At 64.8% G+C, this 22,007-nt stretch overlaps 2 protein-coding genes across 2 annotated transcripts in view; both read left to right on the forward strand.

Annotated features, from left to right (window-relative positions):
* EXD3 (exonuclease 3'-5' domain containing 3) overlaps positions 1–14,241 on the forward strand; it is a 75,551-nt gene extending 61,310 nt beyond the window's left edge. The window contains 3 exon segments of the mRNA XM_066259080.1: positions 11,730–11,826; positions 13,560–13,595; positions 13,859–14,241. Of these exon segments, the coding sequence (XP_066115177.1) occupies positions 11,730–11,826; positions 13,560–13,595; positions 13,859–14,172 (447 nt within the window). The 3' untranslated portion in view covers positions 14,173–14,241.
* Positions 14,242–19,428: 5,187 nt separating this feature from the next.
* NRARP (NOTCH regulated ankyrin repeat protein) lies at positions 19,429–22,007 on the forward strand. Its single transcript, XM_066255604.1, has one exon. The coding sequence runs from the start codon at positions 19,783–19,785 to the stop codon at positions 20,125–20,127; it is 345 nt and encodes a 114-aa protein (XP_066111701.1). The 5' UTR covers positions 19,429–19,782; the 3' UTR covers positions 20,128–22,007.

Raw genomic sequence — 22,007 nt, forward strand, 5'->3', positions numbered from 1 at the left:
GTTCAGAACATTCCAGCATGTGGCCACGGGCCCCGTGGTGGAGGAGGGAGGGGGCTGGGCCCGGGCTCTCAGGGTGTGGACTGGAGGGCAGGTCAGGCGCCCAGCCCCGCCCGGGAGGGAGGGGTGTGGGGCAGGGGGTCACCCGGCCTCAGCCCCCAACTCACTGCTCAGCTGGGGGCCCCGCCCAGCTGTCCCGTGTGTGATACATGTATGCACGTGGTCCGCAGGCGAGGAGAACGGGGTGGACCCCCGGCTTGGCGTGCGGCTGCCCTGGCCAGTGCTGGAGGGCACACGGCTGGTGGGAACGGGGTTGGTGCCAGGCAGAGACCAGGGGCGGGGGCTCTGAAGAGCTCGCTGCCGCAAGGGTGACAGGTGATGGGAGCCTGGTGTGAGGTGGACACTAGCACCCCAGGAGGTGGACACTGGCACCCCGTGGGCCTCCACGGGAAGTGGGGAACCCAGCCTGGGGAGGCACCAGGGCTCACCCCTGTCCAGCGGCACCCAGCCAGGCTCCGCTCCAGAGGAAGGCAAGCTGGGCATGCCCAGGCCAGGACCCCCTGGGTGGTAGCCAGGGTCCACAGGTGTTCACGAGACCCTCCTGAGAGGCCAGCATGACTAGGGCCAGGTGAGCAGAGAAGGGGTCTCTGAGAAGCCAAGGTTTCTAAATTGGAACCTGGCCTTAAGGATTGTGGAGGTGTCGTCGGTGTGGTGGGAGGACCAAGCCTGCACGTGTCAGCCGACAGGTGGCCTTAGTGCTCAGGGCAGAGGCTGGTCCCGGTCACCAGGAGAGGAGGCAGCGTCGGCCCGGCTCGTGATCTCGCACTGGGCACTGGGGGAGACACGGCCGCGGAACCCCCCCGCACAACCCTGGCGGCCCTGTCCCACCGGTACTCCCTTCCTGAGCGCCCCCCAATGTGCCCGCGCTGAGAGCAGCCGGAGGCTGGGCACGGAGTCCGGGCAGGCCTCATACCCATTCCCACCCGCCTCCCGAGCCCCTGGGTGCGGCACTCCCGGCAAACCCCAGGAGCTCAGCCTGGGCAGCAGCTGGGAACAGAGGACCCCCAGCCCTGCACACAGCGGCCCCACTCCCAGCCCAGGTCCAGCTGAGATGCTGTTCTCAAGGCCGGCCACGGGGGAACAGAGGTCCTCCCACCGGTGGACACTGACCAACCTAGAAAAGGTGCCACACGTACACCTCTGGGTGATGGCCTAAGGCTCCGCATGGTCACCAGACTGGCTCCACGGCCGCTGACCCTGCTCTGCCCCCAGAGGCTGCAGTGAGGGCTGGGTTGGCTCATAAGCCGGTGCGGACATCAGCAGGTGCTGGCCAGCAGAGAGCAGTACCTCCAGACTGACCCAGAGAAGGGCCCCGTGCCTGGCACCCCAAGGGACCTGAGCACCCTGGGCGCTGGCTCGGGGCCTCCGCTGCCCCCGCCCCGGCTGGAGCTGGCCGCCTCCCTGGGGACTCCGGCCGCCAGGCTGAGTTTCCATTTCTTTTCCTTCCTTCTGCTATTTTGGTGCCATTCCCAGAGGGGAAACCCACTCAGCGCCCGAGCATTCCCAGAGAAAGCCCGGCCGCTCTCAGCGTGGGCACATCGGGGGGCACTCGGGAAGGGAGTGCCGGTGGGCAGGGCCGCCAGGGCTGTGCCGGGGGGGGGGTTCCGCAGCCATGTCTCCCCCAGTGCCCAGCACGGGACCACGAGCCGGGCCGACGCTGCCCGTGGTGGGCGCCCTGAGCACTGGGGCTGGATTTCTGAGACACCTGCTGTGAGGACAGAGACCCTTGCGAGCCCGCCGGCCACGGGCCTGGTGGGTAAGGGGCGGTGGGCTCTTTGTGCTGGGCGGGCGGGGCTGTGACCCCTGACGCTGGCGATCCGGGCCTGGGATTATCCATCAGCAGCGGCTGCCAAGAGGACATTCCCAGTGCCGTCCACCATGGGAAAATATTTTATCAAAGAAATTTGAGTTTAAAAAAAAAAAGCCTACGCACAAACCCCTGACATGGCCAGGCAAAACGTCTATTTTTACTGTCCCTCTGGTCCCCTCGCTGTGATGGGGAGCGGGCCGTGGCCCGAGTGGGAGGAAGGGAGTGTCCTCCATGTCGGGGATGCTGGCACCCAAAATGTAGCGTGTCAGGGGGACTCCACGGTGGCCACCCCCAAGCGCCCACACCCAGAGCTCAGGTCCAGGCCGCCGGGATGCCCAGGCCTGGCCTCATCCCCAGGTCTGGAGACCCCTGCCTCTCTCCCGATGACCATCCCCAGATGGAGGGACAGACAGGAAGAGGCTCGGCAGAGCTGACCCCACCCCTCCCCGGCCTTTGTGCTGCTGTGCTGGAGGCCCCCAGCCCGGTTCCCACACTTGGTGCCCCCGGGGTCACACAGGCACAAAGGCTGTGGGAGGGATGGCCACCACCCTGCTCTGAGGCTACGAGAGGGGCCGCCCTGGGGAGGTCTGGGGGGGAGGACGGGCCGGAGCAGCAGACCCCGTGGGGCTGCCAGAGCCGTCTTGGAGTGTCGAGGGCAGTCGGAGCTACTAGGCAGGTTCTGGCAAGACTGGGGTCCGGCACTACCCCAGACTCCGGACGCTGGCTGTGGTGATGACCGAATGGACGAGGTCGGCACGACCCCCAGGGGTGACAGCAGGGTGGGCCCAGGCTGCTCCCAGCACCCACGAGGCCACCCAGGCCCTCCCACAGGTGGTGGGGCCTCTTCCTCTGCTCCTGTCCCTGCCCCCTCCAGAAGAGCCCTGGTCCTCACCAGATGGCCCTTGGGGAACTGAGGACCTGGACCCCCACCACCTGTGGCCCTTGGCTCCTGGCAGTCCTGGTCCAACCCCAGGAAGGACCCTGGCACTGCTGAGCCAGCATTGTCACCCACACCCTTCCCTGCACCTCCGCTGCTGCTGGTGTGCTGTCAGCCGCCCTTGGTGTGTCGTCCCTGGGACCAGCCAAGCGGAGGCACCTTCAGCGGCATCTCTACCCCAGGGCCTGGGGACAGGGGTGTGCAAGTCCCCAGCTTGTTTCACACCCTTTCTCTTTCCTTTGTCTGGGGGGGGGGATGCCCCAGACCCAGTGGTCAGTGTCACTCCTCTCTAGACCTTCGTAATGGGTGTTCCCGTCAGCGGTCTGGGGGCCCCTCAGGACAGGCTTCTCTGGCTGCACCGCTGAACACTGACAGAAGAGTAAACACATGTCCTGTCCACTTCCAAAAGGGGTGTCAAGCCTCAAGTCGAGACTCAGAGGACGCACCCAGCACAGGACGAGCGTGCAGCCCAGACGGGGGTTCCGTGCCGCCCAGGCTGCGGACGGAACGGCAGGCATATGTGCCCATCTGTCGCTGGGATTCAGCCTGTCCGTGGTGCACAGACACACCCAAGGCCACGACACCAGCCCCGAGCCCGGCCAGTGTGGAGGGGCCGAGGGCAGCTGGTGCAGCTGAGAACCAGCAGCTGGGAGCACGGGGGAGGGGCAGCAGAGAGGTTTCCGGAGCAAGCACTGGCGACTTCATGCCGTCCTCCCGGGCCTGGGGTCAGTGGAGGGAAGCCTCACCACCTGGGAGAGGGCCGGGATCCTCCTTTCCGAAGCCCTCTGCAACCACTGGCCAGACACGGCAAAGGCCAGCTCCTAAACCCGTCGCCCCAGGGTCTGGCTGCAGCCCGGAAGTGGGCTTGGGAGAAACAGGGAAGAAGGGCAGAGTGCCCCTGGCACGCCTTCCGCATGGTGGGGGCACCCCCAGTCTGCGGGACCCCAAGGTTCAGGGTCGGAGCTGGCGGCACACCTGACCCTGATGTCAGCAATCCGCAGTCTTCAAGCTAAACCACGTGAAATTCAAGTCTCAGTGTCCATCAGTACCCACCCATGTGTGCTGGTGGCCATGGGGTCCGGCTCAGGACAGCAGGCCTGACTTCTGCAGGCCGGCTCTCCACTGGGCCTGGGAGGAAGAAACAGGGCCCAAGGGTCTGCAGGTAAAGGAGGCAGGGCAGCTGTGATTTAAGTCTGGTCAGGGTCCTCAAGGTGATACAGCAGAGTCTGCTGGGCAGTGACACTCCACTGATGTCAGGGCAGGGACCTGTGGATGCATGCCCACCCCCACCCCGCGACCTGGGCACCTTGCTTCCCCGGCTGCACAAAGGAAGACAGAGGCTAGAGAGTGGGGACTTCCCCTCCCGCCCCCTCTCAGGCAGCTTGGCTGGTGGGCTCTGGGAGTCCTGCCTGGGCAGAGTGGGACCTGGGTGAGCCCCCTGCGAGTCCGGGAGGGGGCGGGGCCCCAGGGGAAGGAGCTCTGTGTAGCGAGAGGCCTGCTTCCCAATCCTGGCACCCTTCCTGGAGGCTGAGGTGCAGGCAGGGAGAAGGGTGGATTGTGGGGGTCCCTCAGAGAAGTGGGGAGAGTAGGCTCATGCTGCAACTGCTCCCTCCCCCTTCTTGGCAAACCTGTTTGATGAGGCACGTGTGTGTGTGTGTGTGTGTGTGTGTGTGTGTGTGTGTGTGTCTCCTGACTCAGTTGCCCTGGGGGAGGGGCCAGGAGACCTCAGCCCCTGTGCTCACCCAGACTGCCAGCTTCCTCCACACTGCTCCTCACATCACTCACACCAGCCCCTGTCCACCCCAGCCCTCTGCAACCTCCCTGGGCCCCCTACACCCTCGCTCCTGCAGCATCTGAGCTCCCACCCTCTCCACCTGGCCTGCCGAACTCCAATGTTAGATGGTGCTTCCTCCAGGAAGTCCTCCACGCCCTTGGCCCAATTGCAGAACACCACCACTCTTTGGAAGAGTACTTTAGGGTTACTGGGAACACAGGGGACAGGGATGGCCCCCTGACCCCAGTGCAGCCCTGAGCCAAGTGGGTGACAGGTCCCTGAGACATGACGGCAGGTTCAGATGCCAGGCTACAGGGCTTGGGTTCAGGGCCTGCCACCTGCTGTCTGAGCGCTGGGCTCCTCTCTCGTGTGAGAATGGGCAGGACCACCCCTGGCCCCGCCTGGGCTCTCAACCTCTCCCCAACTTTCCCAGTCCGCGCTGCTTGCTGGCTTCCCCTGTTCCCTCCCCAAGGGCCCTGGGCTGACTGGGTCCCCCAGCCCCACTCCCTACCCCCGCAGTCCTGGGTGGGAGGAGGCCCCCCCGACACCCCCCCCGGGCCCTGGGCGGGCCGGGTCCCCCAGCACCCCCTCGCACCCCCCCACCCCGCCTGGGCGCGAGAAGGCGGGCAGGCAGGCGGCCGTTTGCTTTTGAATCTCGGCCCGGCGCCCTGAGTGGCCCTTTCAAAGGCCGGCCAGGGGCGGGGGCCGTTCCCAGGCGAGCCCCGCCCTCCCCGCCCGCCCCTCCCCCCGCTTTCCCACGCGGCCCGGCCGCCGGCGGGTTCTCACGGCCGCCGCCCCTCCCCCGCCTGGGAACGGCCCGCTGCGCCCGGGGTGCCCGGGAGCCCCGGCATGGGGGGCGCCTCTCGGGCTCCTCGGGGACGGGGTGGGGTGCGGGTGGAGTGATACGCCGAGGGGGTAACGCTCAGGCGCCACGGGAGGTCCCGGGCGAGGGGGCGGCCAAGGGGAGATCTGTGCTGTCTGGGGGTGGCGGGGCTCTAGTCCAGGGGGGTGCCCAGTGAGGGGCATCTTCTGGTCCAGTTTCTGTTTGACTTGACCCAGAACAAGTGGTTACCCACCACCACCACCCCACCTCATGGAGAAATCTGTGGGGATCCCAAACAGGCCTGCCTTGTGCCGGGGCACAGGGAGCCATGACCTCTCCGTAGGGCTTCAGCACTGGCCTCTCTTGCTGCTCTGCTCCTGCAGAAAAGGCTGAGCAGGCCAGGGTGCAGACCCCCTGCAGAAAGTGGACTTCACAACACTGAGCACCTGCTCACAGGAAATGTCCCACACTTGATCGGAAATTCCCACTCAGGGCCGGTGGTCTTCCCGGTGGTGGGGGCCTTGGCTTTCTCATGGCAGAGTCCAGGAATCCGGGGCAGGAGGGCTTGGCCACCCGTCCGCGGGGACTCGGAGCCCTCAGCCTGCCTCGGTGGACCCAGCCCACCCAAGCAGGCGGGATTGTGAGGTCTCCTTCTGATGGACCTTTGATAGCCTAGGCTGGGCTGTCAGCCCCACGGACCCTACACAGAGGCGTCTGCAGTCCAGGTCCTCAGGGAGCCCTGGGCTGTGGGTGGTGCAGTAGGAAAGAGGGAGGCTTTGGGGGGCCGGAGTTCCCAGGGTGGGGCTGGGCACTGAGTGGGAGGCCTGCCACCTTGTCCTGTTTGCAGCCACTTCTATGTCCTTGGCAGGGGTGACCCTGGGCGGGCACTGCCTCCCATGCAGGCCCCAGTGGTCACCCTGTGCCAACCCCGCCTTCCCTCCCTGACCCTCAGAGGTACCAGCATGCTTCACCTTCACCCCAGCCGTGGCCGGTGGAGTCCCCTCAGCTGCTTCTTGGCCTCGCTCGGCCACTTGGCAAGTGTGCTCAGGGTTTAGGCCATGGGGCTTCCACTCCCAGAAAGTCTGAGGCAGGTGAGGTGGCCTTCCTGTCCCCATGGCAGGAGGTGGACCAAGCAGGAGTGAGGGGAGGATCCAGTTCAGGGGTTCCAGGCCCACACTTTCCTATGAGGCCAGGAAACCCTGTGAGGCTGCGTAAGTTCTGAGCCTGGCCCAGCCAGGAAAGCCCCAGATGCCACGATCCCTTCCCCATCTGCTCGGAGAGGCTGTTATTTAGGGATCTTCGTACCCCCAAAAATGGAGGCCTGGGTCACACCTCTGTCACTGCCCCATGTGGTGCCCATGGGTGCCCGTCCAGGCCGCGCACACAGTCACAGGGGCAGGGGAACACCTGAGGTCACAGGTACCCCCCGTTCACATCCCTGCCTGGTGATCGCACAGACGCACACCGCTCATGTCATATGTGGGTGCTTATAAGAGACACCTGCCGAGGGCTGGCTCTTGCACACTCACCCAGACCTGGCCCCCTTGAGTCCTTGGGGACTCTGCCTGGCCTGTGACCCGCCCCACCCCCACCCCCCAGGGGATCAGCACTGTGCTGACAGCGCCTGAGGCCCATCCCCCCGCTCTGTCTGTGCAGACATTGTCCTGGCCCCACAAAGGGGATGGGCAGTGGTGGGTGGGGGAGGGGCCAGGCCCGTGGGAATAGACTTTCCTGGGCCAGGGGGCTGGGCGCACAATCCAAGTCCCCAGCAGGGCCACCATCCCAGGTCTCAGGCCCTGAGGGCGACGCCAGGGAGCTGAGGGACGGAGCCTGCTTCATGAGAACAGAAGAGCAGGCGAGGGCACACTCCCGGCCAGGAGCCTCCCTAGGGGCCAGCGGCCTGGCCCTCCTGCCCCCAGCGTGTGCCCCTTCACATCCCACAGTGCCCTGGGGACCTAGGGGCTGGGCCAGCTGCTGGGGAAGGAGCACAGTCCTCCGGCCCCCGCTCCAGCCCATCTCCAGGGGTAACCAGGGCCAGGCTGGGCGGAACAGCACCCCGTAGTGCTGGGGACAGCGGGGTCTTCCTGGGCAACGTGGGGTGACAAGCTTGTCTCGGAGGAGGCTCCTGGGCCGTGTCACCTTTGAGAGCAGATGGCTCAGGGCCCACAAGTGGCTGCTGAGACAGCGTGGGAAAGTGAGGTGTGGAGGAGACCCAGGCCTCGGGCGCCTAATTGCTTCCTCCCCGCCGGTCCCACTCCGTCCAGCAAGGTGTCAGGGCAACACCCCAGGCCGGGGTCTCCATCCCAGCCCTTTGTTCTGCACCCGGCCCCATTTGTTGGAGCGTCTCTGGTGGGGGGGGGCAGTTAAGGTGGACAAGCTGGCCAGGTGAGGCGGCGGGACCCCTCCGTCTCAGGGTAGAATCCTGGACAGGGCCGGAGGCGGCTGTGCCCAGCAGTCACCTTGGGGGCCGGGGACATTGGTGTCCTGGAGCTGAGACCGGCCTGTGTCTCCCGTCCCCCTGACGTGAGCACCTGAGACACTGCTCAGAGGTTCTGGGAACCACTGGAGGCAGCCCTGGGGTGGGGGCGATGTTGACTCCCCTCGAGTTCTTGTGCTTTGTTTTCTCCCGGTTGGCTCTGAGTGAGAAATGACCCATTACTCCAGAGTATGTCCCAGCTCCTGGGTCCAGGCTCCCACCCTCCCTGCTGTGGGGTCAGACACCCCAGAATGGGGCGCTTAGGGCACCAGACTGACCACGCCTCCCCTCCCCTGCACAGGTCCTGGCTCTGCTGGGGCACGAGGGGCAGGGGTGGGCAGGGCCCTGCTGGAGCCCCGGGTCCCATAGCCCTCCCCCTTGCTCAGAAGCAAGGGGGCCCAACTTTCCCGGGCGGTCGGTGCCTGAGCTGAGCACAGAGGAGAAACCCCTCAGACCAGGCTGCCGGAGTGGCCTGGCCCCATTCCTCCAGCGGGAAGGTGGTGCCTGAGCCTCTTGACCATGCCAGGGCCCTGCTGGGCAGGGAGAGCAGGGTTGGCTGCCGGCCGGGCAGGGAGCCTCACCCAGGTCCTCCCTAGGACTGGGCCCTTCAAGGGGCTCCCAGCCTGGACAGGCCCCTCGCGCTGCCCTGCACCCTGAGGAGCACGGTTGTCTCTCACGCCCCTGCCTGGTCTCAGCCCTTCCCTCTTCAGTGAAGCCTCGGGGCTCGGGGCTGTTTAGAGGTGGTCACAGGCTTGAGCACAGTTTGCTGCACTCCGTGGTAGGAAGGGCCACTCGGCTCTGGGGAAGAGCATGGCGGGGCCCCTCCACAGCCCTCTCTCAGCTGTGTCCACCACATTCCTGGGCCCTGCCTGGAGCCTGCCCGTAAGAGCCCTCTCCTCAGCCCCTACCCATGCACCAGCTCCGCTGTTTGGTGTGTGCACAATAGACCCCTGCAGGCCTACGGGCCAGGGCAGGGCACGTGTGGGCCTCGCACCCAGGGCAGCCTGGAGCGCTGACGTTCCTGGGGACACGTCCCGGACAGATGCAGGGACCTGGCCTCTCCATCAGCCCAGGCTCATTAGCTGGATCACTCCCCTGGCGGGTGTGGCTGGGTGGGATTCCCAGGTTCTCAGCAGAGAGCAGACTGGCTCTTAGCTGTGGCCTTCAGCACCTGGTAACTGAAACCTCTGAGCCCTCCAGCTGCCTGACCCCCCAAGTCTCACCCTCATTGGAAGGGCAGGTGTTCCGGGGACCCGCTATGACGCCTGCTCAAACCCTCTCGAACCCAGCGAGATCTACCTCCCAGGGAAGTGGCTGGAGCAACCCTCTCGTCTGTCCCACCCTCCTGGGGCCTGGGGCTGCAGGGGCTGCACAGGGCAGATTGCCTGGAACCCAGAACCAGGTCCCTGTGGTGGCCCAGCCCCCAGGAGGCAGCCTCATGCCCGTGGGCTCCTACCCCTGCCCAAGGCTGTCCCTGGTTTGCCCTGAGTCGGTGGCACGGCAGGCGTTGGCTCTGAGCAGCCTCAGGAGCCGTGGGAACCAGGCACACAGGCGGACCCCTGGGACCAGGGAGCCAGGAACCTTCCCAGCCCCTCCTGCCTCCACTCACCTGGCCCCTCCCTCCCAGCCAGGATCTGGGGGCGGTGGCCAGCCCAGCCCTGCCCTCAGGCTCCCTGACTGGATGGTGTGTGTGGGGGGTGCCACAGAGACTGGAGGTCAGCCAGGGGGGACCCAGGACCCATATCCAGAATGCCACCCCAGTCTCCATGCAGACCCATGGGCATCCCAAAGCTGGGGTCTGCATGGCCCACCCAGGAAGTGAGCATGACTCAGGTGCCACCTATACACACCGGCAACTGGAGCTGAGGGGACCCTGCAGCTGAGCGAGTGACTCAGCCCCTCAGAAGCCCTCTTTCTTCAAAATGGGAGGCCAGAGGCTCTGCTGCTTGCTACCCCCTCGGTGGCATCAGAGAGGGACCGGCCTCAAAGGGACACTCAAGGGCAGGGCCACAGCCTCCCTTGAGGGGCAGCCAGCCGCTGCCCACCCACAGCAGGTGGGCAGGCGAAGGCTGCTGAACCAGAGTGGACAGGAGAGGGACAGGGAAGCCCAGGCTGCCAGGCCCTCCTGCAGGTGGGAGAGGCCGGGCAGAGGGCGGGCAAGCAGGTGAGGAACCGGCTTTTCCAGCCCCGGGGTGGGGGCAGGGCCTCTCAGGGCCCTATCGGGGGACAGTGGGCAGCAGCCGTGGGAACACCGGCACTGGTGGTTCCCGAGGGTGTGGCCAGGTCCCTGTGGATGGCACCAGGCGTTTGTCTGCGTGCCGTGACTCAGCGTGAGCTGGCAGCCCCGCCCTGGCATGCACAGCCAGCCCAGGTCCTGGGAAGGCTGGTGGACCCCGCACAGAGGACCCCACACCACCTTCCTGTTGCTGCTCAGCCCCTCCTACAACCTGCGGGCACTGTCCCCTCAGGCGGCCTGCTCAGGGGAAGCGTGGGCCCTTGTGCCAGGCAGCCCAGGGCAGCAGCAAGGCTGGACATGGAGTGACCGCGGGCCAGTCCTGCAGCCAGGGCTTTGCCTGCAAGGCTGGCCCAGGGAGCCCCCTAGACCTGAGACCAGGGGAGCAGTGCCCCAGCTGCCTACCTGGGCCAGAGGCCAGCTGAGTGGGGTGGCAGGGGAACAGGAGACGCCCCCCTGTGGAGGAGGGCTCTGCTTTGGGATCAGCCCTGCCCCAGCCCAGCTGGGTCTTTCCAGCAGAGATGGCCCCCTGGCCAGACGCAGTCCTGGAAATGTAGCAGTGAGGCCACAGCTTAGCCCAAAGTGTCGAAAGGCCCGTGGGAAAGGGGTGTGTGGGGGCAGGGCAGGCCCGGCCCCTGACACGGGCTCACCCTGCAGCTCCCAGGGCCCGAGGCCACCGCCCACCCACCTGCCCCCAGAGCCATGTCATCCCGGGTGCTTGCCCAGCTCACCCAGGAGGGGCCGGGAGGAATTGCAGGAGCACAGGTGGCAGCCCCATCCCTCCTGTGGCTTAGGAGCACCGCCCCCGGGCCTGCTCTTGACTCACCCTCCTCCCGTAAGCTGGCACACTGGTGTCCCCCTCAGGAGGGGCTGTGACCAGTGGGTGCAGCTCCGTAGATACCTGCCTGGGAGCCCGGTCTCCGTGGGCGCAGACCCCTTCCACTCTCCCATCCCCCAGGGGGTCCGGGGGGTCCCTTCTCACACCTGCCAGGTAGTAACTTGCATGAAACAGCCTCAGGCAGCTGAGTTGAGAGGGCAGGATTGACCCTCCAGGACTTGCCCACAACCCAGAGTCCGGGAGAGCAACAGCAGGGCTGACCTGAGCTCACCGGAGCCCACTGTGTGTCCCAGACAAGGACTGAATAGAAACAGAGTGGCTTCACCCCTGACCCCTCACAGACTTGGCGTTAGGCCCGCGGAGCAGCTCAGAGAGACACGGACACTGAAATGGCCCCGGCTGTCCTCAAGACAGGCTGCGAGGCCAGGGCAGCCATCGCTGTGACCCCCCGATGCTGGGCCTGGCCTCCCCCACCTGTGCCGAGCCAACCCCGGGCAGCACCCAGGCCTGGCTCTGTCCTCCCAGACTCGGGTTGGGAAGGGCAGCCAGGGTGATGGCAGTGCCCTTCAGGGTCTCGGGAGCTGGAGGAGACCACCCCGGAACCACTAGGAGCTGCTGAGGTCAGGAAGGACTCCCAGGAAGTGGTGTGCTGCCCGTGTTTCTGTGTCCTTTGTCTCCGTGAAACACCCTGGCCAGACCCAGAGAGACAAGGAGCATCGGGCTGGGGGGTGGGGGGGACGGAGGGAGCCTCTTGTGGCCTCAGCACCCACTCTGCCCCTAGGCCTGTAACTGTGACCAGTATCTGAAGGTTTCCAAGGACATGATGACCCAGCTCCTGAGGCTCAACGGCCACCAGGAAAGCCCCAGGGGCGGTACCGGTAAGCGCGCCCCTGGGGGAGGGAGGCGGGCGCGGGCGTGGTGGGGTCTGGACGGCAGCCCAGGTGCCAGCCGCTCCGGGGCTCGCCTGCAGCTGGTGACAGGTGGAAAGAGGACACTCGGGCTGGACCGGGGTGCGTCCGAGCTCCTGTCTGTGTGGCATGCAGGCTGCCCGTGCCGGGGACCAGGGAGTGGAGGCGTGCTGGGCCCCTCCAAGGCGGCGAGTACCACCCTCTCTGCAGTGGGCCCTGCTTGGCTGTCGCTCACCCTGCCCTGAGCGTGGAGCACACATGGGCTCTGGTGCACGCACACAGGTGTGCACGCAGAGAGTCCCTTGCACGCCCATGCAGCAGTGACGCTTGGCTACCTGAGCATTGCCGAGTCCGGGCAAACAGGAACGAGGACAAGCCTGGGTATCCGTCCCCAACCAGGGCAGGCTCTACCCGGGGACCCAGCCTCAGTTTCCCTTTTTGTAAAACTAGGAAGACTAGGGTGCAGGGCACCCAAAGCCTGTGAAGTTGCCCACTGGGGCGGTGGCTGTGCCTGACCATCGGAACCACTTTCTCCTGCACCCTCCAGAGAGAGGGGGCCCAGCGGTGGACAGTGCAGGCAGCCTTGGGCCCCCTTCTCAGGGGAGGGCTGGAATGGGGTGGACAAAGAGCATCTTAGGACCCTCTTGTGGGGTCATCCCGAGGCCGGGGCGCCTCTCCAGGAAACTGCTGTCCCCACTCGGCTGCTCCTGTCCTTCCCGCCTCCCTCTGAGGCCTGGCGTCTGTGCAGGGGGCCACCTGCCCGTGGGGGAGCTGTCCTGACACGTGTCCGGCTCCAGGCAGCTCTCAGCTGTGGCCGTGGCGCTCTGGAGGCCCGGAGGAGAGGAGCTGAAGCAGCCCCTCCACAGGCCGCCTGGTCCCCCGCATCCCCCTCCGCCTGGTCCCCAGCGCCCCACCCGGAGGCGAGGCTCTCGCTGCTCCTGGGGGGCCCGGGGTGGAGGAAGACAGCACACCCGGGGGGCTCCCTGGTATCTCGGGAGCTGCTGGAGAAGGGCCGGGGTCAGACAGGCTGGGTGGAGACAAGGAGGCCAGAAGGAGGTCGTGGCCTTTCTGGGCTCCGAGGAGGCAGCGGGGCTGGCGGGGGGTTGGGGGGGGCACCCTCCATTCAGAGCCATCTGCAGAGAGATGTTTGCCAAGCAAATTACGAAGGTCAACAGGACTAGGGAGGCCACTTCTCCCACCTGCTGGACGGGATTCCTCAGCTCTCCTGCCCCGAGCCCTGAACTGGCCCCTGGCCCCTCGCAGGCAGCCCTGTGCTCCCCGTGAGGTGGAGGCCTCGCAGGGCTCCTCCCCCAGGGTCTCTCCTAGCACCCTGAGCGCTCCAGCAGGTGCCCTGGGCACCCGCCCCCCCCCTCCGCTGTGGTGCTAGCGTGTTGTGCAACTGACTGCTTGGCAATGGACTTATCTGCTCATCGCCACAGATGGGCCGCCCCTGCCCCCGCCCCCGCCTGCCCGTTCTCAGGCCCACGAGTGCCCTAAGCGACTGATCTTGCGTCCAGAACATGTTTTTCAAGGACCTTTGAGCCTCAAGAACGTTCCAAGGTGTGAGTTCCCATGGGAGGGGCCTGGGCTGGCACCGAGGCGTCTCAGCCCCCTGCCCTTTGCCCCTCTCTGCTGGGGGTGGTGGGAGAGGCTGGGGCCACCGGGCCCTGTCCTCAGGGGTTCCTACCATTCTTGATTGACAGGTGACAAGGGCCAAAGCGAGGACACATGGGAGCCAGGTGAGCACTGGGACTGCCCACAGAGGAGACATGGGGCCCCAGGACCTGGACCCACCCTAAGATGGGGTTTGGGTCCTGGCCCAGAAGAGGGACCGCTCTCAGGGGACGGTCCCTGTGCCCTAGGCTGGTGGAGGGGACAGTGGCAGGGAGCAATGGGAAGAGAGGGCTGGGGTCCCTGGTGGGATGCAGCAGAGTCTGGCAGATGGGAAACTAGGGGAGTGCACACCTGGGGCCCCTGGGGTGACTGTTTGCAACCTGTCCAGGCTCACCCACAGGGGAGACACCTGGAGGCTGCACCTATGACCCCCCTTGCCGCTGGCTGGAGGAGGCAGACCTGCAGGCCAGCATCCCGGCCACGCTGGGCAACGGCACTCGGCTGCAGCTGGCGGGGGTCCCAGCAGGGGTGCTGCGGCGGCCGGGGCTATGACACTTCTACTGCTGCGTGGGCTGCGGCAAGGTCTTCTGGGAAGGCTCCCACCTGGGCCGTGTCACCTCGCAGTTCCACGAGGTCCTGAACAGTGCCCCCAGTTCCCGAGAGCCCAGCCTGGCCCCCAGCCGAGCCAGCAGCCCCTCCTGAGAGTGCCCCGGGCCCCACTGGCCCGCCTCCTGACAATAAAAGTGGAAAAGGCCCCGCCTGCGTGGGCCGTGGCTGCAGATTCATTTGTGTATCGGTCATTGCACACACCTGAGGCACAGCTGTGGGGCGAAGGTGACAATTTCCACATGGCCGGGGTGCTTGGCCCCCGAGCTGAGAACTTTCCTGATGATCGGGAGAGAGGCAGACGGGAGGTGCAAAAGGCATGCCTGGTGGAGGAGATGGTCTGGGCAAAGGTCCAGGGGCTGGACCGAGGTGGCTCCCCAAGTCAGCCGGAGCTCAGTGAGGTGGGAGGGGTGAGGTGGGGCGGACAGGCCCCCCTGTGTGCTGGGCAGCCCACCCAGTTTGCCTTGGCAGTAAACACCACCTACTCCATGCCACCCTCCCTGCCTTCTCAGGCCAAGAGCCAACCCTCTGGCTGGGGCTCCTCGGTCCTCCAGCTTCAAGGAGTGTAGACTGTGGGATCCTGGGGGACAGGGCCCCTTAGGCCAGGTTGGGGGGCTTTCTGGGGAACAGACCCCCGCCCAGCCTGGTGCCGGAGGCAGGGCGCCCGCCCTCATGGAGGCACCCCTGCCCGTGGTCTCCCTCCTCCACCCCTGGTCAGGGCTGGGTGGCCTCCTCCTGGGAGAGAACCCAGCGACCGCAGGACACGTCGCTGCACCCCTGTGTGTTCATGCCTTCGTCCTAGACCTCCTCTGCCCACACTGGGAGAAGCAGACGCTCAGCTGCACGGCTGACCCTGCGGAGGGCCCGAGGGTGCCGGGCCAGGTGTGCTGAGGAGGGGGTGCCAGGGGGCCCGTGGGGAGAGGCTCCGGCCAGTGGCAGGCCTGGTCCCAGACTGCTCTTTGCCCCCGCCCACCTCCTCCTGCTCACCCCCCAGGAATGCACCCCTCCCTCGCTCACATCCCTTTCCTGTCCGTCCTGCCCAGAGCGGAAACCAGCTCCGATTTGGCCGAGAAGCCCAGGCGGAAGCCTCCGGGTGCTGGAGGCCCAGGGCCTGCAGGTCCAGGTGTGATGGCCTCGAGTGTTGGGTGGACACCAGCCAGGCCAGGCCAGCCCTTGCCTCTGGCTGCCTGGTCACACCAGGGCTGGTACTCGTGCCTCTCGGCCCCTTTAGGGTGCAGCCCCAGGGGGCGGTCAGACTGAGGGGTGTGCAGGGTGGGGGCTCATGCAGGGAGTGCACAGGCATCCGGCCAAACTCGACATCTTTTCCTTTCCTTTCCCTTGGAGCACCCACCCTGTGCCATGCACCAGTCTACTCGGCCCCCTAGCAACCCCGGGGCCAGCTGGGCCAGGGTGCCGCTCCACAGCTGGGGAGGGGAGGCCCAAGCCAGACAGGCAACCCTGGCCTTCCAGCTGGCCAGGGTCACTGCTGAGTTCCAAGGTCAGGCAGGGAGGCCAAGGTGAGCATGTAAACGGGAACCCAGCAGGGACAGGGACCCTCTGCCACTGGGGGGCAACTTCTAGGAACAGAACCTCCGGCCCTGCGTCCTGTCCTGGGAGGGAGACGGACCCCACTCCTTCCCTGGTAGGGTTAAGAGGAAGCAGTAAGGATGCCCGGCCCATTTCCCAGCACAGCTGCTTCCTGGAGACTCTGCTCTGAACTGAGGCTCTGGACAGACAGAAACTTGAGCCAGGGAGAGAGGCCAGGGACCACAGGCTAGGGGACAGGAGGCTGTGTGTCCTTCCTGTCCCTGGCAGGTCCAGCCCCAGCCTCACTCTGCCCTTCTACTCTGTGCCACCCCTAGGAAGAGCAGAGGGCTACACAGTCCGACCTGCCTCTCCGCCTCCCCAGCCCTCCGGCCCCGGGCTGGCTGGCTGCCTCCACAAACCCCCCTGGGTTCACCTGCTTGCTGGCAGCCCACCCTAGTTCTGAAGCACCCACACTTGGTCCTAAGCCTCCCTCAGCCTGGGGACCACCTCAGGCTCCTTCACAAGCCGGGGTCAGACACCAGGCCAACCGGGAGGGCAGTGGCCCTGGTGCCAGGCGGAGCCTCAGCGGCCAGCCAGGCGGGCAGGAGCCGCCGCGATTGTCTGCCGCAGTTCCTGCCCCGGGCGTCCTTCCTGCGCACTGGCCGCGCTGGCCTGGCTGAGTGTTTGTTATTTGATCTGTATCCTTGCACAGCCCTTCTACCAGGTGTCTGGGCTGCTGGGAAGAAATCCTCTCCTCTTTCCCACGCTCCCCGACACATTTTAATGAATTAGCTGGAAGCCCCGCCCCCACTGCCCGCCTGCCCACCGGCCTCCCCGCCCTCCCTCCCCTGCCCAGCACCTTTAAGGAGGCCGCAGGCTTAGTTATCAGGACTTGCTCTGCTTTGGTTAGCCGCCCCCCCATTGCCCCATCAGTGCCCTCGTCCTCCTCCTACATCCCCTTACCCAGACCTTCCCAGCCCACATCCAGAACGCTCCCCAACCTGACAGCACCCCCACTGCTCTGAGTCTCCAGAGAAAATGGGTTCCCAGAGGGAGAAGGGGTATCTCTCCCAACTCAGGCCTTCACCTCGGGCCATCACCCAGGAGAAGGAGGGGGTCCAACCTGGTAGTCAGGGTTGGGTCTGTCTCCCCAGATATGGACTTCCCCTTCAGAGCCAGTGAATGACACCCCCACACACACACACACACACATATGCGGGGAGGGAGGGGGAAGGCTTCTCAGAGCCCCAGGGAGCCCCCTCCCCCTCCCCCCAAGGCATTTGGAACAAATGTCCTCTTTTTGGATGTGTCCTTCAGCAAACGTTTAGAACGTGTGCATTGGGAAGGCTGGGCTGCACAAGGTCAGCTCTGGGACATGGGGTGTGTGGCCCAGCGAGAGGGGGAGCAAAATGACCCTCTGGGCCACAGTGAAGGGGCAGGACCCTTGTGCCTCAGCGGTCTGTAGGCTCCTCATGCAGAGTGTGGCTGTCACCTGAGCCCACAGAGGAGCAGCCAGGAGAGGAGGGCTCCGGCAATGGCCGCACGGCAGTGGCAGGACCAGATACACCTATCAAACCTGTACGAAGGACGGGTGGGGTGGCCTGTGACCTCAGGCTAGATTCCCGTGGCCACTTCAGCCACATGGTCCCTCTTGGGGGGTGTTGAAGCTGCCAATTTCATGGCCCATGGTGGCGGCCGTGAGTTCCCACACTGAGCTCACAGGGCCCCTTTGTCTGCCCACCCTGACGCCTGCTGAGGGTGTCAATGGGACTTTTCTCCCAGGCTCTGCTCCCAGGCCCAACAGTCTCCAGAGGCCCTTCTCCAGACCAGGGGGCCTGAGCCCACCTGGACGGGGGCCTGTCTGTGAACCCACCACCTTCGAGGGACAGCCCTGGGCACGTCTGGGCCTGGCAGATGCATGAAAAACACAGACATGAGGGGGAAGCAAGTCTGGCCCATCAGAACATGTACAGCCGCTCCTCCCCATCCACCCTGTTCCAGGGGGCAGCGGGCAGCAAGTGGACCAGCCCTGGGCAGGGTCGCATGTTCTCTCACTCCAAGGCTGCCCCTGTCCTGGTCCCTGATGCTGGGGGGTGGGGAGTCCGGGGGTGTCAGCAGCCTCACGCTCCAGATGTTCACAGTTTAGCTGCATCCCAGACCTTCCTGGGCCACAGATGCGTCCTCACAGATTGACAAGGACCAGGAATGGCTCCCAATAGCAGTGACACCCCCAGGGTCACAACTAGAGAGCCAGGCCAAGCCAGGACCTGGGGGCTCCTGGCTCTTGTCTCTCCTCAGCCAGGGCTTACCCACCTCCTGGGGGTGGGGTCCCTGAGAGGAGCAGGTCTGAGCAGACTAGCTAGACCACCAGCCTCAGGAAATCCAAAGCCAGGGACTCAGAGGGTCCTGGCTACCAGGAGGACCACAAGGAAATCAGCCAGAGTCAGATCTTCATGTGCAGCTGGCCGGAGGCAGCCAGCCCCGGGGTGGCCTTGCCTAATTCTCCTTGTGGTTTGGCTCTGACCTCTCCCAGAGCGCAGAGCAAGGTGGGGATACACCCACTGGGTGATGAGGCATGGGGGGGGGGAGCCCATCCCCAAACAAGGCCTAACAGGGTGGTCCCCCGAGCTGAGGCCCAGAGGGCCTCATGGGGAATTCCCAGCAGCCTCTGAAGGAATGCAAGTCCCTGCCTGCTGCCTGGCTGCTGGCCTGGCTGCGGGCCTACAGCTCCGTGAACCTTTTCTCTTTCATTCCTGGCGACCACAACCAAGCTATAAACTGTAAAACCCTAATGGAGAAATTTGGTGGCAGTGTGAGAGTGTAAATTAAAAATGGGTTTACAGTTTGGACATGAGTCACGTCAGAGTTCCCTTTCAGAGTAGTCCTGGTGCTTGACCTGGGGCAGCTCACCTGGCCAGGCCTTCCTGTCCCCATACACGCTGATGGGGCAGCCCAGGAGAGAGAGGGAGGCAGGCCCCCGGGTCCTGCTGTCTGACCGCCCCTCCCGAGGAGCTGCCCGCCCCACCGCCCCCAGCCCTGGGCTTCCTCGTGTAGAAACCCGGCTTCTTCATCAGCCCTGGGCGGAAAGCCTCGGTGTTGGGTTCATGCCAGTCAGGTTGGAAGAAAAAACACGGGGTGTAATCCGGCCCGCTAGGAGAGCCGCCTTCGCGCGTGAAGGACCCGCGAGGCCGAGGCCACACGCCCGAGTTGTTCGTGGAGTGGCCACCCGTGTTGACCTTGTGTTCCGAGGGCCGGGCTGGGTGGGTCTAATCTGTGCGCTCGTCGGTCCTGCTGGGAACGCGGAGGGTCCGTGACCTGAGTTTCAGCAAACACGGACGGAGTAAGATCGGGGTCTCTAACTCGGATCTCCCATCTGAGATGTTCGTTGAACCCCCCTTCCCAGAACAGGCCACGCTCGGGTCTCCCTCGGGGTCGCGCGCACCCTGGAGCCCGCGCCAGGTTCCGTTCGCTCAGGGAGCTTGGAATTCCCCGGGGCGCCAGAGGGAAAGTGGGCGGGACGACGGCAGAGACACCGAAGGCGGGCCGGGAGGGAGGGGAGCCGGAGGTCTGGGGCGGAGGCGCGGCGGCGCAGGGACCTCCTCCTACGGCCTCCCAGCTCCGGGTCCCGCGCAGTCGGCGACCAGCGCCCCCTGCCGCGAAGCGCGAGGCCGGGACACGCCCCCGGACTCGGCCCGCCCCGGCCCTGCCCACGCCCCGCCCTCACCCAGCGCTGCCCAACCGGCGGGCTGCCGGCGCGCGCGTCACCAGCGCCCTATTGTTATGCAAATATAAAGGAGGTTAAAGGCGCCCCGGCGCGGCGGGCCGGCGAGTGCAACGGCGCGTGGGGTGGCGCGTGGGAGCCGCGTGGAAGCTCCAGCCGAAGCGCGCAGGGACTCGAGAGCGCGGCACCGCCGCTCCGGCTCGGCCGGCCCCCCGCGAGCGCAGCACCCGCCTCCGTCGCCCGCTCGCCCGGGCGCGGCTGGATGCGGCGGGGGCCTTGTGGCGGCGGCCCCCGGCCCCCAGCGCCCGGAGCGCCCAGGGCCGGCGTGCGGGGCCCGGGGGCGCCGCGCCCTCCATGCACCGAGGCGGGCCCCGAGACAGCCGGGGGCCCGCGCCGCAGCCGCAGCCGCCGCCCGCGCTGAGCCCCGGCCCGACCCGCGGCCCGCGCCCGACGACAGCATGAGCCAGGCCGAGCTGTCCACCTGCTCGGTGCCGCAGACGCAGCGCATCTTCCAGGAGGCGGTGCGTAAGGGCAACACGCAAGAGCTGCAGTCGCTGCTGCAGAACATGACCAACTGCGAGTTCAACGTCAACTCGTTTGGGCCCGAGGGCCAGACGGCGCTGCACCAGTCGGTCATCGACGGCAACCTGGAGCTCGTGAAGCTGCTGGTGAAGTTCGGCGCCGACATCCGCCTGGCCAACCGCGACGGCTGGAGCGCGCTGCACATCGCCGCGTTTGGCGGCCATCAGGACATCGTACTCTATCTCATCACCAAGGCCAAGTACGCGGGCAGCGGCCGGTGATGCCCGCCGGGACCCCGGACCCCGACCTGGCCGCGGGCCCCGCGCGTGTCGCCTCTGCTGTACCTTCCCGCCAACTACCTCGGTGTGCGCCCGGGCCCTCGGCGCCGCGGCCACGACGAGTCCGGCGCGCGCGTCCGTGCCCACGGGGCCCTCCCGGCGCCCGTTCTCCGGGGTCGGCGCCCCCCCGCGGCCGCCCGGGGCCGGGCAGGAGAGCTTCCCACGGCCCCCGCCCGCCGCCTCGCGGGTGGGGGCGGGGCGCGGGCTCCAGCCCCTTTGAAATTTGAGTCTCGCTACCAAGCAAGTTCGGAATCCCGAGACACCGGATCCTCCGCTCAAAATGTTTTCTCCGGAGGTGGAAGGCGGGTGGCGGGGACGCTGGGCCCGGGGCGTCCCCCGCCTTGCAGGACCCGCGGCCGGCGCGCCACCGAGAAGACGCTCCACTGTTGCTGGGGTTCTTAAACTATTTATCGTGTGTGTATATTTGTGGGTGAAGTTTGTGCGCCTGATTTTTTGTTGTTGTTTCGAATATATTGTGCGTGGTCAATGTGGTAATGGGGGTGGAGGGGGGGAGATGCATTTTTTTTTCTTAGTCTTAAAACTAAAAACTTGAGTCTGTCATTTCTTGGTTGCACTGAAAACACTGCCTAGCCCGATGGCTTTCCCGTGCTACTTCCTCTCGCCCTTTACGCACCTCTCCCTACTTTACTTCTTTCAGTCTCCTCTCTCCTGCCCCCCTCTCTCCCACCTTCCTTCCCCTCCCCTGCTTCTCCTCTCTCTCACACTCACACACACACAAACACACACACACCGTGTGAGTTTTGGAAGCCCTAGGCCTCTTTCCCTTCTGTGACCGGCCTCTGTCCCCAAACCCGGTGGTTTTTTTTTTTACAAAGTTTCCGCGGGAGCCTGGGTGCTCGGGTGAGGCGGTGATTGAGGGGGTGGTGGGGACCATACCTTGTCTAGCGAGTCCTATTCTAGTTAACAGTCGCTGCACACTTTTTTTAAAAAGTAAATGGATTTGCCACGATTAAATGTCATAACATTTATGACAATATAAAATATTAACATATTTTAAGCCAAGTTTAAAGGTGTATTTTTTGAATCTTGGTTTATAAACCCAATTTTAAAGGGCGTTGTATCCAGCGTTGTGTAAGCAACAGTGTACCCATATTTATATTTTTATAAAATACCTATAAGACTGTGAATCTCTTGTGCTAATTGCTGAGTGAGTTGGAAGGACCATTTGCCCCTCTTCAGCCTCCCGTAGTTTCAAGAACCCGATTCGAATCCCAAAATCCTACCATGGGGGAGGGGCCGCCAGGAGGGCTGCTGGGGGACCTGGGCGGGAGGCGGTGCTCCTGCGTCACTTTCTGTCCCGAAAGGCGCCCTTCCTGGTCTCCGAGGTTCCAATTTTCTATGCAACCCCACACCCCTTGTTGTTTTGATCCTGAGAAATAAAAGGGAGACTGAATTATTCAAATTTAAATGAGGCTTCCTGGGTAGAAGTGCTGCTGACCCTTCGTGCAAAAATGGGGAGCACTTGAGGACACAGGTGGGTGGAGGCCCTTTGTGCGTGGCTGGTCAGATTCGGGCAGTCATCTGTGGCTTTATATAAAACCCTGTGTGAGAAGAATATATTGATAATGTCAGTGAAACAAGCAGACATTGAAACTGAGGCACAGATTACTCCGAAAGGAGTTTTTCTGTATATTTTTTTCTAGATGCAAATAACTTTTTAATTATGTTAATTAATGTTAAGACTTTCTAGGCTTATGGAAGCTGTGTATGGGTCCCGGTCTGATCACTTCTAACTGGATGAAGTCTGCAGCCCATTCCTTGAGTGTACGATATACTTGTAGCCCAGCGTGAAAAATTTATAA

Source organism: Saccopteryx bilineata, chromosome 2 (genome assembly GCF_036850765.1).
Source record: "Saccopteryx bilineata isolate mSacBil1 chromosome 2, mSacBil1_pri_phased_curated, whole genome shotgun sequence".
NCBI lineage: Eukaryota > Metazoa > Chordata > Mammalia > Chiroptera > Emballonuridae > Saccopteryx > Saccopteryx bilineata.

What these genes read in the sequence shown, in the direction of transcription:
- NRARP (XM_066255604.1), top strand. Translation starts at nt 19,783, where the DNA reads ATGAGCCAGGCCGAGCTGTCCACCTGCTCGGTGCCGCAGACGCAGCGC.